This window comes from Cutaneotrichosporon cavernicola (genome assembly GCF_030864355.1).
Source record: "Cutaneotrichosporon cavernicola HIS019 DNA, chromosome: 3".
Lineage (NCBI taxonomy): Eukaryota > Fungi > Basidiomycota > Tremellomycetes > Trichosporonales > Trichosporonaceae > Cutaneotrichosporon > Cutaneotrichosporon cavernicola.
This window is the reverse complement of record NC_083395.1, coordinates 176789-190772: the sequence shown is the minus strand read 5'-3', so window position 1 is coordinate 190772 and position 13984 is coordinate 176789. Positions and strand designations below refer to the sequence as shown.

The window sequence follows — 13984 nt, the reverse complement described above, 5'->3', positions numbered from 1 at the left end:
ATGAAAGGGAAGAGAGAGGGGGGAAGAGTTGGAGATGAGGAGGTAGAGAAGAAGAAAAAGAATTGCAAAGATGGCGTAGTCTGGACACGACAGACGCACCATACCTTCCTTTGGGACATGTTAGAAGATAGAGAAGGAACAGATCCCCCTTGATATCCCTCTACGTGTTCCAGAGGTCCAGGCGCCCAGTCTTGTCTTAACGCCTCTACGGTTGGCTGGGCGCACTAATGCATACTGTACATGACTACGCACTAATGCATACTGTACATGACTACATGACTAAAGCTTGGCCGGGCAGCCGCTGCACTCGGCCAACGTCGACTTGTTGAACGCCTGTGTCGACAGTGGCACATCGAGCGCGGGATTGCTTGTGAAAAAGTTGTTCGGCTTGAGCGAAACCGTATGCGTCTCAACGGGCATGACGGGGAAATCCTCAATCCGTGGGATGTGGGTGAGTGCAAACGTGTGCCAGAGAACAACATCCGTGTCCAACGTGTTATCCTTCCTGGCCACCATCGTCTCCAAACCCCCTGCCTTGCCGTTGGACTGGTTCGTATACTTGCCGGCCGCGTACAGCTCTCCATCCTTGTAGGAGGTGACCCAGACGTGGTGCTGGGTGAAGGGCGCCCGGGAGGTGATCATCGCGTCTGGTTGCGAGAGACGCATTTGGCTGGGAAGCGGAACGAGCTTGTATCCGACCGGCGTCATGGTGATGGGGTTGATGACGGAGCGGTTCTGGATCTTGAACACCCGGTTCTGGTCGGGTGCGGCGTCTGCCCATCCCGACTGAGCGATCGGGGTGGAAGAGACACGGAATCCGACGCCGTGCGGGTTCTCTGGACCCCAGGGGTCAGCCACAACGTCGTCTTGGGTGATGGTGTTGGCGTCGCCGTCGATGGACGGATCTAGCGTTAGCTTAACTCTCTCTACTATACATACCAATGCGAACCGAGATAAAGTGCTGGTGACTCGTGCCAAGGACGCCAGGGCTCACGACCGTGCCATAAGGCGACGTCTTGCCCATATCAATTGGGGAGGTGCTGAGAATCCCCGTCGCGCGAGTCTCGAGGTGGATACCGCCGGCCTGGTCAAACTGCCACGCAAAGATGTAGTCGTAGTTACCAACCGTGATGATGGTCTGGAGGACGAGGAGGCGCTGGCGAACAACCGTCGCCCGTCCGGTAGGAGAGTTAGTGTGCTTCCACAGGATGCCGTTATCCTGCTCGTGACAGCAGACGACGTTCTTGGCCGTGAACGCACGTCCGGCCGAGTTGACATCGGCCCAGGAAAAGTATCGCATGCTGCCGAGGCAGTCGCATCCGTTCTCGAGGCTGTTTGCCGCCCTACCAAGGCCGACATCACCAAAGTCAAAGACTTGCTTCAAGTGCAGGGGCGGGCGGGGGTCACCGTAGGGTACGTGCATCTCGGACAGGGAGAGGCGGTAGAACACGCGCCGTCCGTCGTATGTCACGTCGTGCAACACCGGCCCTTCGCGGGCATTGAAACCGATGCGGAAGCGCCATTTCTGCCATTCCAACAAGTTGCCATTCACAGAGAATGAGACTCCTTGAGGCTGGGTGACGTGCAGCGGCTTGAGCTCGCGCCTGGGAAGACCATTCAGTTCAGGAAGGTACTCGCCCGGCTGCATGCCCTCAATCACGCTCTTGCCAGTAAGAGGCTTGTGGACCATGGCGTCCCCTTCGCCGCCGGTGTAGCACCACTCAACGCTGTCGACGCGCTTGTCCCACACGTTCCAAAAGATTACGGGGGGAAGAGGGAACGCGTACTGGTTGCTATCGGGGTGGTTGGAGGGGCCGCGGCAGTAGAGGATCCACGCGATACGGCGGGGCTGCGGGGAGGTGTTGTCCGCCCCAACGGGCCATGGGGCGACAACCACGTCAACGGGAGGGAGGTTGAGCTTGGCCACGGTCTCCAGGAAGGTGGGATCCTTGAACAGCTGCTCGCGGGCTTCCATGATCTCGTCCTTTGAGTGCGCGGCATGGTGGCCCTCGACTACTTCCGAGGTCTCAGAGCCGGTGTCCAGGTTGATGATGCTCTCAGTGAGGGAGCGGTCGGCGAGGTCGAAGAAGAGGACGTCGGCTTGGCGCGCGGGTGGGGGAAGAGGTGTGCCGGCCCGCTCGGCGTTGAGGTAGGGCACGAGCTCGGCTTTAGGCTGTGGTTAGGACAGGGCCTAAGAGTGACACGCACTGGCTCGCGCAGCTGGCACGACTTGATGAACAACCGCTGCGTAGGGCGGTTGGCCTTGACGATACCGCACGCACGCTCGAGCTCGACCGGCGAAAGGGGGTCGAGCGGGTGCGCGTGGACGGCGGGGACTGTGTATGCCTGGGCGTGCGGGACGTCCTTCATGATGATTGTTGGTGGGGAATGGGCAAATGTACAGCCGGGCGTGTCAGCGCGTCATATAGTTTGCTGCAGCAGAGCCGCGTAGGAACGGCGTCATGGCATGGTGAGGTATCTGTATGTATGTTGGAATGTATTTTGAGTGAGAGGAGGCGAGGTAGGCGATATGCGATAGGTGACGAGGGACACCGCTCTGGTGGCGAGCGTAGCGGTCTGCGTGCGGGGAGAGATGGAGTGACGTTGCGGGAACGGTGTCCTCGGTGCTCCCGATCGATGCCCACCGAGTTAGCAGTACCCCATCGGCATTCTCCGCAGAAAGCCGGCACTCTCTGCATATCCGTACAGCTCGTCCGTCCAGACGAGCAAGTCCGCCGACGACCCGAGGCTATACTGGTTGAGCTGACCACTGACCAGTGGGTCATTAGGCCTCACGGCTGGCAGTCGCTCCGGAGCAGTTGGTATATCACCTCGCCCATCTACTAGCTTTGGGACAGACTGCCTATGTTGAGGGAGATTGTGTGTTTCACGGCGCACTTCCATCAGCACCTGCCACCGCGACATTGCGTCGGGGCTGTCTTGGGAAGCACTAAAAAGCAATGGTTGCGCGCACGCTGAGTCGAACAGCGGTTGGCTCAGATGCGAATACACTCCACAACGAACAGTGATAACCACCTACACTATACACGCGAACTGTGACGATTTCTTCGGCAGAACGGGAGCCAGATACAGCATCTGGGAAAGCTGAGGGCAGAGTAGAAGACCTGGGATGGCTAAACCAACCTACGGTAGAGCACTGGCGGGGGTAGACTAGCACAACTTGTCCTGTGGCAGCCTCGGCCCACTCTCCACCTCTCGTAGCTCCAATGTGTGGCACATATCCTGGTCAATCCTCTACACATTAACCATTCATTCATTCATTAGCAGCGTAAATTATAGCAGGCAACTAGAACAGGAAACGGTGGATGTACCCGCCGATACCCTTGGGCGCCTCGTCCAGCTCCTCGAGGACGTCGGCCTTGGTACGCGCGCCAGTCGCCACTGTGTGTCAGCTAGTCCTCCCATCAACGCACAGTCAATCTCCAAGAGGGGCACGATCTTGGTCTTGGCGTACAATTTGCGGGCAACGTATGCGCCGGGCACGAGGACAGCGGGAAGGTAGTTTGTGATAAAGTTCGCCTTGTCAAAGTGCTTGGTGTCCATGAACACCTGCCAGGCAGAGAACAAGGCAATGACTATATCAGTAGAGTAAAGGAGGGGGCTTACTAGGGAGGGCGAAGATGCAGACCCATGCACCGACGCGGGCGAAGGAGCTGCGGAAGGCGAATTGGGAGCGGTCGACTCCCTGTGCGTCGACAGCAGCACGGAAACGGATGTATGTCCATGCAATGCCGATGTAGATCATGATGCCGGTGACCGAGATGAGCGAGACGAACCTGGAGTCAGATGTTGGGGTACCGAGTTGCTTACCAGTTGAAAACCTTGTTCGCGTTAGAGTTGACGGCCATGTAGGCGAGAAGACCCGACGAGGCGGCGGTCATGGACGCGATGATGGGGGTGCCGTTGGGGAGAGTGAACATGAACCACTTGGGGAGGTAGCCCTGGTTGGCGAGGGAGAAGAGGGAGCGACTGGCGATGTAGACGTCGGCGTTGGCGGCGGACCAGGCCGAGGAGATGAGACAGCCGTCTGGGTGTGAGCGTGCGACCCGCGAGTGAAGCGAGGGTGAGAGAGGTTGGTGTATGGCTTGGAAGCAGTGGAGGACTCACTAATAATGTGGGGAAGCACCTTGATGCCGGCACGCGAGATGGCGATGACGAAGGGGGAGGCGGACGCGTCGCTGGACGTGCCGAGACGGGGGTCGTTGGAGGGACAGTTGAGGCCGATGATGAAGGTGCCGAGGACATAGAAGATGAAGATACGGATGTAGACCTGGCGAATGGAGCGAGGGATCGAGCGGCCGGGGTTCTTGGACTCGGCGGCGGCGACCGCGACGACCTCGGCTCCAAAGTAGCTGGGGTTAGCACGAGCCAGAGGGCAGGTGGGAAGAGGCGAGGGTTGGACACGGGGGACCAGAGAGCCTACCCCCTACCCCGCACTCACGAGAACGCAGCCTGGGTGAGCACAGCCCAGAAGCCGAGGAAACGGCCGGTCGATCCACTAAGACCAAGGTACTTGACGCCGAAGGGGGCCGGGTTCTTCCAGTACCGGAAGCCGATGTAGTCGTGCTTGTCGTTGGCACCGCAGTTGATTGCGATGCCACAGACTGTGAACGTGAGCGAGGGGGGGGGGGGGGGGAGGGAGGGAGGAGGTAGCAGGGCAAGACTCACTGATAAGCCCCACAATCGTGATAATCTTAATAGACGAAAAGATAAACTCGGTCTCGCCGTACACGGATGCCGGGAAGCAGTTGAGGATGACGATGATGACGAGGGCGATGGTGATCCAGACCGCGTTGTTGATCTTTGTGTCGGGGACCCAGTAGTTCATGAGGACGGCGACGGCGACGAGTCTGGTATGAGCGGCGAGCGAAAGCGGGCGGAGCCAGGGAGCCGGGCCGCCAGAGAGAGGGGAGGGAGGGGAGAGGAGGGAGGGGAGGGAGGGGTGAGGAGGGAGGGGAGGGAGGGGAGGGAGGGGAGGGAGGGGAGGGAGGGGAGGGAGGGGAGAGGAAGCCCGCCTGACCTCGCTCGCAACTCACTCTGCAGGGCACACTAGCATCCACTGGATAGCGTAGGACCAGTTGATGGCCCACGAGAGCGCAGGGTCGACGAATCGCCCGGCATAAGTCATGTGTCCACCTGGGACAGGGAGGTAAGCTGTCATCTCGCCGATACCTTGCATGATGCTGGTGTGAGTGTGAGCTGTGCGAGCGGAGCGAGTGGCAAGAGAGCCGCGAGTGCCAAGAGAGCCGCGAGAGAACAACCGGTTCAGCGGAGCTGGTCTTACGAGGCCGAGGCTGGTCTCTGCCTCATGAGCTGCAACTCACCAAATAAGAACACAGCCGTAAATCGCATATCCGAGGAAAAGACCAACCGGGCCACCCTTGACGAGCGCGTTACCCGTACCGAGGAAGAGGCCTGTGCCGATAATGCCGCCGAGGGTGAGGAGCTGTGTGAGCGGAGCGCGTGGCGGAGCGAGTGGCGGAGCGCGTGGCGGAGCATTTGGCAGGGAGGGGTGCGTTTCACGTGGACACCCCCTACTCACTGAAATATGGCGCGGCTTGAGACCGCGTTTAAGACCTTTCTGGATATCGTCGCCGTACACCTGCGAGGAGTGGACGTTCTTGCCGGCCTCGGCGGCGGGGGTGACGGCCGTGTCGGCATCGTACTTTTTCTCGTCCATTGTCCTGTGTTGTTGTCAGAGGGGATGGAGTAGAGACTGTTATATGGTGTGCCAAGTGGCGAGGGTTATTTGTGGATTGACCAGGCATGGCTTGGGCTTGGCTTTATGTGATCGGTTCCTGTTGCTTGGTCAGTGCGGAGACGTGAGATGAGATAGTAGGCAGAGGATAACGAGATGGCAGAAGGAAGGAGGCACAAGATACAAGGTCAGTGGGTGGAATGGTTTCGAATGGACGATAGACCCCAGAGCACAATCGCATCCCGGTTCCATGTACCATGTGGGACAGCGGACCTTGCGTTGCCCAACCCACACCGTGCCCATCGCGCGCATAGATGACAATGAGGCGCGTAGTTGAACCCCACGCGATTGGCGAATCACAGTCAGCACTGATATCCCATCTTCGTCTTCTGTGATGCGAGGGTTATACTCTCAGACCGCGTGCGGCCATAAGCATAAGTAAGCTACTCTGGGTTGCTGCTTGCCGGCCGATCGCGCTGGGATTGTTTGGCAAATGGCAATGATCCGGCCACAAGCAGTGCCCGCTGTGCTCATCCGATTCCCATCTCCCATCACCTGCGCACTACTGCCAACATTTCTTCCGTAAGCGAGGGCACGGTCCGTTATTGAGATCTCGAGAATCTTGCGTGCAGGTCTCGGTTGCATCGTCGGCCACAACTAGTTACAAGGAGCGCTTAGCAGATAAACAGGAGGTTGGTGTCAATAGCTGCTGTCAACAATAGCCGGTGGCGCTGGACTTACGGTGAGAAGACGAGAGCTGGGGTTTCTGGTCGTAGCGGCCGCGGAGTTCGTCGCGGATCGAGCGTAAAAGGCCGACATACGACTGCTGCGGGTTCTTGGTCATGGCCGCGATGAACGCCTGTGGGTTAGCCCAAGTCCCCACTCATCCTCTAGAACACTCACATGAGACATGGCACCGGTTGCCTTGCCCGCCTCGCTCGTGTCAGCCGACGTCTGCGAGTCCTTGCAGCCCGACCACATGATGACGTCGGCTGGGGATGTGCGCGTCTGGCGTGTCTGCTCCACTGCACCTTTGTTACCGCCCATGAGCTGCTTGCCGACGCCAAACACGCCCGATACCATCCCGCCCAGGTCGCCCTTGAGGTACGACCCCGCTGCACCGAGCAGGCCCTGACCGGCCTCGGCGAGGAGGTTTGGCTCCTTGACCTTGCCCTCAGTCGAGTAGACGTAGGGAAGGTCGAGCGCGGTGGCCGAGTGACACGAGTCAAAGATCGCCGTGAGGCGCGCACCAGCCGGTAGAGGGCGGACCATAAGGGCGTGCATGTCGTCGTCGACGATGTGACCCGCGCGCTTAAAGTCGACAGGGTAGATGCACTCGTCGTACCCGTCGTCCTCATCGCCGCTCGTGTCCTTGACCTGGCCACCGTGTCCGGAGCTGATGAGTCAGCACAACCCCAAACCCGCGACGTACTAGTGGAAGAAGAGGGCGTCATTTGGCCTCGCGTCGCGCACAAGCCACTGCATTGCCTGGATAATGTTTTGCCGCGTTGGAATCTGGCGGGGATTCTTGGCGTCGTCGGTGAGGATGACCATATCCTCGGATCTGTAGCCGTACCGTGACATGAGGAACTGTTGGACATTCTGCACGTCGTTGATGCATCCGCGCAGCTGGCCCTGCTGCCCAAAGTAGTTGATGCCGATGAGCAACGCCTTGCGCTTACCGGAACAGTTCGAGTACTGGAAGAACGGCTGCTGCTTCCCGCCTTGGCCCTGGAACTGGGGTCCGTAGTGCTGCGCACCGGTCGGCGGCGGGGGAGGGGGGCCAGATGGCGGCATGTATGAGCCGTACTGACCCGTACTCTGCGGCTGGTATCGGTCCCCGTTCTGGTGGTAGTTTTGGGGCGGGGGAGGCTGGCTCATCGGCGGCTGGTACGAGTTGTACTGCTGCTGCTGGGGCGGGGGTGGTGGTGCGTAGCTCTGGGGCTGGTAGCCTCCCTGGTGCTGGTAGCCTCCCTGTTGCTGGTATCCGCCCTGGTTGTAGCCTCCCTGCGGTTGGAAGCCGCTACCGCCACCGCCGTACTGTGGCTGTCCATACTGTTGCTGGTGCTGGGGGGCTGCGCCCGGGTAGCCACCGCCTGCGCCTGGGTAACCTCCGAAGGCGCGATTGTCTGAGAACTGTGGTGGCGGGGGAGGGTTCTGGTAGCCGTTGTTCGGCTGAAAGCCTGATGCGTACTGGTTATTGTCGTATCCGCCTCCGTACATGGTGGAGTTTGAGGGTGTGTGGTTGTAGTTGAGCAAGTGGATGAAGATGGAGATGTGAGAGATGAGAGTAGTGAAGAGTAAGCGATGGGTAAGTTGACAGGTGACATCGCGTATATGGGTGACGCGTGAATGAGGCAGAGGCCAGAGCGTTTTGATTCCGTTGTCACCGCTTTTGTGCCTTGGGTGGTCATGAGGCTATGCCATGTCATGTCATATCTTGCCAAGCAAAATGAAACAAAGTGCACAGCAAACGTCTAATCAAACTGCCACACATTCTGTGTCGATCACTGAATACCTTGACTTGAAAGGCCTAGATCATCCTCATGCTGTTTGCATGTTCTCATCGACTTGAACAGACAACATGATGTGAGCATGTTGTATGTGTCTGTGTATGCTTAGTGCGAGTACGCGTCGTGGACAGGGACAGTTTTAACCTTGTTTCTCTGCCGTCCTCACACCCGACGGAACCAGTGTATCTTTGAGACACTCGTCAGGCAAGTGTATCTTTGAAACGGCTCGTCAGGCAAAGTCTTGCGAGGTGGGCAGGTCACCAGACGCGTCTGGGGTGTCGTACGCGCCAGGCAACATTCAGCAAGTCAAGTTGAATCGATACCGTACCTGAATGGCAGCTGGCGTTGTTGATTCGTGCTGTATCCTAGATCTGTACGAAGGGAAGCGAACCGATGAACCATTCACCAGGTCAAGGTAATTGCATGATCTGAAGAGTGAACCCGAATTGATCGGAGACTTGGGAGTTTTGCGACAGTGGCTGAGCTCTGGACCGCATAGTACGCGCCAAGCCGAAATCGCGGACATGGAACGATATCCTTCCACAGCATGAGGCGTGAGCTTTGGACGAGTCAGTTCAGCGCGCGACACGCGCTGGGCCCATTCCTTTTACGCAACGCGTCAAGCTGTGTGCTGTAGAGCTGTTAATTGACTGCATTGACTGGTTTATTTGCCTTTGGGCTGCTGAAGGCCTTTCCAACTCGAGCAGAGTGAAGAGTGGAGGCTCAGGATATCATCACGCCATTTGGCCTGCTGCGCCCTCAATCCTCCTAGCTCGTTTTGAATCTATCGACTTGCTACATCGACTCACTCGAGCTGCCCCTGACCCTGCCGCTTTGCTTACACGGTGCCCCAGTAAGCCGTGGGTCAGCTGATCCTTTCCGCACCGGGGTCTCGTCTTTTCAGCATCTGACTTTTTTTCATGCAGTTGGATATCGGTTCTGCACTTTGATGCTTTTCCAACTTCCGAGTAGAGATTGTCCGAGTCCGCATGATGCGCAGTTCAGTTGGAAGCGAGAGTCAGATCGTACTCGACTCGACTCCCTGCCAAGGGGTGCGAGGAGGAGGCGTCATGGCTACAGGCTTCGGGTGAGGCGGAATGCCTCAGTAGCTCAGTCGAGGGTGGGGGGGGGGTTCCGGATTCGATAACAGCCACATCACGTATACACGTTGTTCGTTTGGTGGTTGAGCAGAGTTGACAGAGTCTTGGTCGATTCAGGAGTCAGTAGAGTATGGTAGTGACGTGGTGGAGTGAACGACGTGGGCTCGGATGATCCGGCCATTATTTTAATTTGGTAATATTGTTTGGCTTGTGGCTTAATTGGCTTGTTGACTGGTGAAATGACCTAGATCCGCTCAGGTAGAACCCACAGCCAGCACCCAGGATACCTAAGGATACCTAAGGATACTTTTAGGATAATTGGGACAAGTGGAGGTCATTGGAAAACCATGGATCACGGAGCGCTCTGGGCCCCCGCGACCTCGTGAATGTCCACTATAACCTCTCCTAATCGATCAAATACCTTGAATACGTACCCATTACATACCCAGTTATCCCTGCCAATCATCACCTGGCATGCTAGAAACACGACACGGTACCAATAAGCCCACCAGCCCACCTTGACTTTACTCGGCGCAGGACTACATAGTCCATCACCTCGCCGACTTTTTCCCCCCTCCCATACTCAATCCTTAATCAAAAACAATGTCCGAGCCCACCATTGTCCACAGCTCCAACGCACTCCCCACCCAGCCCGCTAACGGCGGCGCGGCTACCCCTTCCATCCCCGGCCGTGGCGCTTCCTCCACCGGTTCTGGCACTACCGGTGGCTTCGCCACCAAGGCTGGTCTCGCGCAGATGCTCAAGGGCGGGTGAGTTGGCGTCCGAGTCGGGATGTGGCATGGCATGGCGAGGCGAGGCGAGGCGTCGACAAGCTGTCATTCACTTGGATGAATACTGGTGTCACCGGTTACATACGCTAACAGTACCCAGCGTCATCATGGACGTCATGAACGTCGAGCAGGCCAAGATTGCCGAGGAGGCCGGTGCCGTTGCCGTCATGGCTCTCGAGCGTATCCCCGCCAACATTCGTCGTGACGGTGGTGTTGCCCGTATGGTGAGTGGTTTGGGAGCGGAACGACTGCAGTATTCAGCTACCTGAGTCGCCCTACCACCTGAATCGCAGCTGCGGGAAAATGCGGGGGAGAAAGGGATCAAGGGCGTCCAACCTGTGTGGAACGCTCTTGGGGCACGTTTCGGACGAATCTATGGTCCGAGCGTAGATCGCGCTTGGACGGTGTTCAATGTCCGAGCCCGTGTCGCCATCGCCATCGCCCATATTTGGGAATGGGTGTCTTGTCGAGCTTTGTCGAGCTGCCACCAGTCAGCAGGCTACGCATGTTGAAGGAGTGGGGGAGCGAATCCGCTGGCAATGCTGCTTTTTTGAGCTGTTGTGGGCCGACGAGCTCTACTGATTTGGGTGGTTGGGCTCGCTGCACTCTGCTAGTTTCGCGCCGTCCTCGCTATCACTCTCATGCCCTCCCTCTCCGCTCTCCCTTTTCCTACCCCCTCCGATTCTCCCTTCCTCCCCTTCCTCCCCTCCCCCGCTAACCCCAGTCCGACCCCTCCATGATCAAGGAGATCATCGAGGCCGTCTCGATCCCCGTCATGGCCAAGTGCCGTATTGGCCACACTGTCGAGGCCCAGATCCTCCAGGCCGTTGGCGTCGACTACATCGACGTGAGTTAGCGGCGAGTCGCGGAAATTCCGCTTCCTCAAACTAACGCCTCAGGAGTCCGAAGTCCTCACCATGGCCGACGACAAGCACCACATCGGCAAGCACGCCTTCAAGGTCCCCTTTGTCTGTGGCTGCAAGAACCTCGGTGAGGCTCTCCGCCGTATCTCGGAGGGCGCAGCCATGATCCGCACCAAGGGTGAGGCTGGAACCGGCGACGTCGTCGAGGCCGTCAAGCACCAGCGCACGGTCATGGCCGACATCCGCAAGGCGGCCAGCATGTCCGACGACGAGCTCTACGCCTTCGCCAAGGACATCCAGGCCCCCTACCACCTCCTGAAGGAGACTGCTCGCCTCAAGCGTCTCCCCGTTGTCTCGTTTGCCGCCGGTGGTGTCGCTACACCTGCCGACGCTGCGCTTATGATGCAGCTCGGCTGTGACGGCGTCTTTGTTGGTTCGGGCATCTTCCTCTCGGGCGACCCGGCTAAGCGTGCCCGCGCTATTGTCCAGGCTGTCACCCACTACAACAACCCCGACATGCTGGCTCAGATCTCGGAGAACATTGGCGCGGCAATGGTCGGTATCTCGGTCAAGGACGAGGTCCAGACTGGCCACCAGACTTCGTACGCCGAGCGGGGCAACTAGGCGAGGGTGTCGGGACTGAGTCGAGGGGAAGGAGGAGGCAGATCTCTGAGTAGGGTTGACGAGCGGCCTCCACGGTGTGTAGGGTGATGCACATGTATGCTGACTGAGGGACTGATAGGGCGCCGGCTTGGGTGTGCACAGACTGACTAAGGGGAAGACGTTCGGCCGTCGGACATGTTGGTTGGGGTCGGGGATGGTCGCCTATCAACGCCAAAGGTGTCCAAGGTTGGGTGTCCAACCGATGCAAACCTCAGGCAAGACGGAGGCTGCAAGCGAACACGAGTTCAATGGCGGGAAGAATATACCCAAGACGTATACGCAACGCTCACAGCCTCGTCACCTGATCACCCATCCCACCACCCGGCACATCAGAGTCCATGTTCAGGCGCGTTCGGAGATGTTGAGAGTGGACTGCCATGACGAGGGTATGTGAGGTTTGCCGTGCGACATCAGGCTGACTCGTGTCGCTAAGCTGACACTGCTTTACCCACCGAAGGTGTGGGCTTGAAGCTTAGAGTAGCAGGCCAGAGAGGTAGCAGTATGGGTGGACTTGTGTGAGCATGTACTGTGAGCATGCACTGTGAGCTGTTGCTTGCTTCGGACCGTTTTCTGCGAGCTCGGCCAGTTGCGACGTGCAGACTGCGACGTGCAGATTTGCAAACACGTAGGAAATCGTCAGTCTCTTCTGCCTCTGCCTCTGCCTCTGCCTCTGCCTCTGCCTCTGCCTCTGCCTTCTGTTGACCTGCCACACATTCGGCGACCCTGCCCACGCCTTCTGCCCCACTCTCTCCACCTAGTCGATTGCGTCAGTCCACCTGGTTTTGATCCCGTTTTTCGGCTCCGGCGTCTCATTTCCAGCACACTCCAACTCGTACTTTGTCGGAACTCGGCGTCTACTCATCTCTCCATCCTCAATCATCTGTATAGCAAAATGGTACGTACTGCGGCCGCTGGATAGCGGCGTCGTTACTGTGTTGGTTGCTCACACCCGCTCGTCTGTTCGTGCGCTTTACTTTGCCATCGTTTAATTGACACCGCGCCGCCCGCACGATCGTGATCTCCGCTCTTTCCACTCTCGCCACTCTCTCAACTCTCTCCACTCTATCCGCTTTGTATGCTTTCTCCGCACGCTCGCTTGCTTGATTCTTCAGTCTGGTTGGGACGACAAGCCTACTGTTATCGGCTACGGCCAGAAGCGCGCGACCGTCGCCAAGGGTTCGGCACTGAACGGTACGTGTTGGGGTGGAAGGCTGGGTTGGGCGGGAGGGAAATGGCAGTACGCTGCTGGTGGAGGGGTTAGAATGATGGGCGCGGTTGGGGACTGTCGTCCTCGCGGGTTGAGTTGTGCTGTGCGCGGCACTCGTGCTCAGCTTGGACGTCCTCTGCTCAGGCTGCCTATTGCTCTTGTCCCATCTATCCTCTCTTCCTGCTTGCGCCTCCCCCTTTCCACTCCTCCCCCCCTCCTTCCCCCTCGTCCTCCATTTGCCCTCCTCCTCCCTTCCCCCCCCCCCTCCCCCCCCCCCCCCCCTTCGGGCTAACCCCAGCCGCCCAGCGCGCCGGTACTGTTACCTCCACCACGGCCAAGGGGCGTACCCAGACCAGTGGGCCTGCCGACTACCAGCGTCTCGGCAAGCTCGACGCCGACGACGCGCCCAAGCCCCCTGAGAAGGTCGACATTTCGTGAGTCGTTGAAGCGGAGCGGGGTGGAGATGGTCGGCGTGAGCCTCTGCGGTGTAATACGAGGGCGACTGCTCTCATCGCCTGCTACCCTCCATCGGGCCACTGCAACCTGTCGCCTTTCCCCCGTTTCACGCTGACCGCAGCGTCGGCAAGGCCCTCGCCACTGCCCGCATGAACAAGAAGACCGCCGACGGGAAGAGCATGACGCAGAAGGAGCTCGCGACAGCTGTCAACGCCAAGCCTCAGGACGTGAGTCGCCGAGCGGAGCGCGAGTGCGTGGAGAGGTGTCATCTCGTTCTCTCGACCTCTCGACCTCTCGACCTCTCGACCCTCTGCACCTCTCGACCTCGTCCCGTGCTCCGAGCTCTGAGCCCTAATCTCCGCGTCCACACACTAACATCAGATCGCCGACCTCGAGGCCGGCCGTGCGACGCCCAACCAGCAGTTGCTGGGCAAGCTCGAGCGCGTTGTGGGTGTCAAGCTCCGCGGCGCGGCCAACCAGATTGGCCAGCCGCTCTTCGCCAAGAAGAAGTAGACTAGTCATTAGTGATGTAGACTTGCCGCAGTTTGCAGCTGCTTGTACGGGAGCTTTGTTGAGCTCGGTGCGGTCGAAACAATGGTCGCCAGTAAGGGCGGAGACGCACACCTGCAGGCGTAGGGCGAGTGGATGATGATGATGATGATGATGTGCCTT

At 58.6% G+C, this 13984-nt stretch overlaps 5 protein-coding genes across 5 annotated transcripts; 2 read left to right on the top strand and 3 right to left on the bottom strand.

Annotated features, from left to right (window-relative positions):
- Window positions 1-279: 279 nt before the first annotated feature.
- On the bottom strand, window positions 280-2370 carry CcaverHIS019_0300680 (uncharacterized protein; the record flags this gene model as incomplete). The annotated part of the gene is made up of 3 exons (XM_060598474.1): window positions 280-905; window positions 940-2173; window positions 2209-2370. 3 exons carry the CDS (start codon window positions 2368-2370, stop codon window positions 280-282), a joined length of 2022 nt encoding a protein of 673 aa, XP_060455264.1.
- A 937-nt stretch (window positions 2371-3307) lies between these two features.
- Window positions 3308-5701, bottom strand: CcaverHIS019_0300670 (uncharacterized protein; the record flags this gene model as incomplete). Its single annotated transcript, XM_060598473.1, has 10 exons — window positions 3308-3402; window positions 3435-3596; window positions 3628-3797; window positions 3832-4048; window positions 4129-4373; window positions 4463-4625; window positions 4690-4871; window positions 5058-5204; window positions 5346-5467; window positions 5564-5701. The coding sequence occupies 10 exons, from the start codon at window positions 5699-5701 to the stop codon at window positions 3308-3310; spliced, it is 1641 nt and encodes a 546-aa protein (XP_060455263.1).
- Window positions 5702-6393: 692 nt separating this feature from the next.
- On the bottom strand, window positions 6394-7942 carry MCA1 (uncharacterized protein; the record flags this gene model as incomplete). Its single annotated transcript, XM_060598472.1, has 4 exons — window positions 6394-6425; window positions 6461-6578; window positions 6623-7115; window positions 7152-7942. 4 exons carry the CDS (start codon window positions 7940-7942, stop codon window positions 6394-6396), a joined length of 1434 nt encoding a protein of 477 aa, XP_060455262.1.
- Window positions 7943-9935: 1993 nt separating this feature from the next.
- SNZ1 (uncharacterized protein) lies at window positions 9936-11610 on the top strand (the record flags this gene model as incomplete). Its single annotated transcript, XM_060598471.1, has 4 exons — window positions 9936-10102; window positions 10224-10347; window positions 10848-10970; window positions 11023-11610. The coding sequence occupies 4 exons, from the start codon at window positions 9936-9938 to the stop codon at window positions 11608-11610; spliced, it is 1002 nt and encodes a 333-aa protein (XP_060455261.1).
- Window positions 11611-12541: 931 nt separating this feature from the next.
- On the top strand, window positions 12542-13825 carry MBF1 (uncharacterized protein; the record flags this gene model as incomplete). Its single annotated transcript, XM_060598470.1, has 5 exons — window positions 12542-12544; window positions 12762-12840; window positions 13155-13290; window positions 13434-13539; window positions 13694-13825. The coding sequence occupies 5 exons, from the start codon at window positions 12542-12544 to the stop codon at window positions 13823-13825; spliced, it is 456 nt and encodes a 151-aa protein (XP_060455260.1).
- Window positions 13826-13984: the final 159 nt, after the last annotated feature.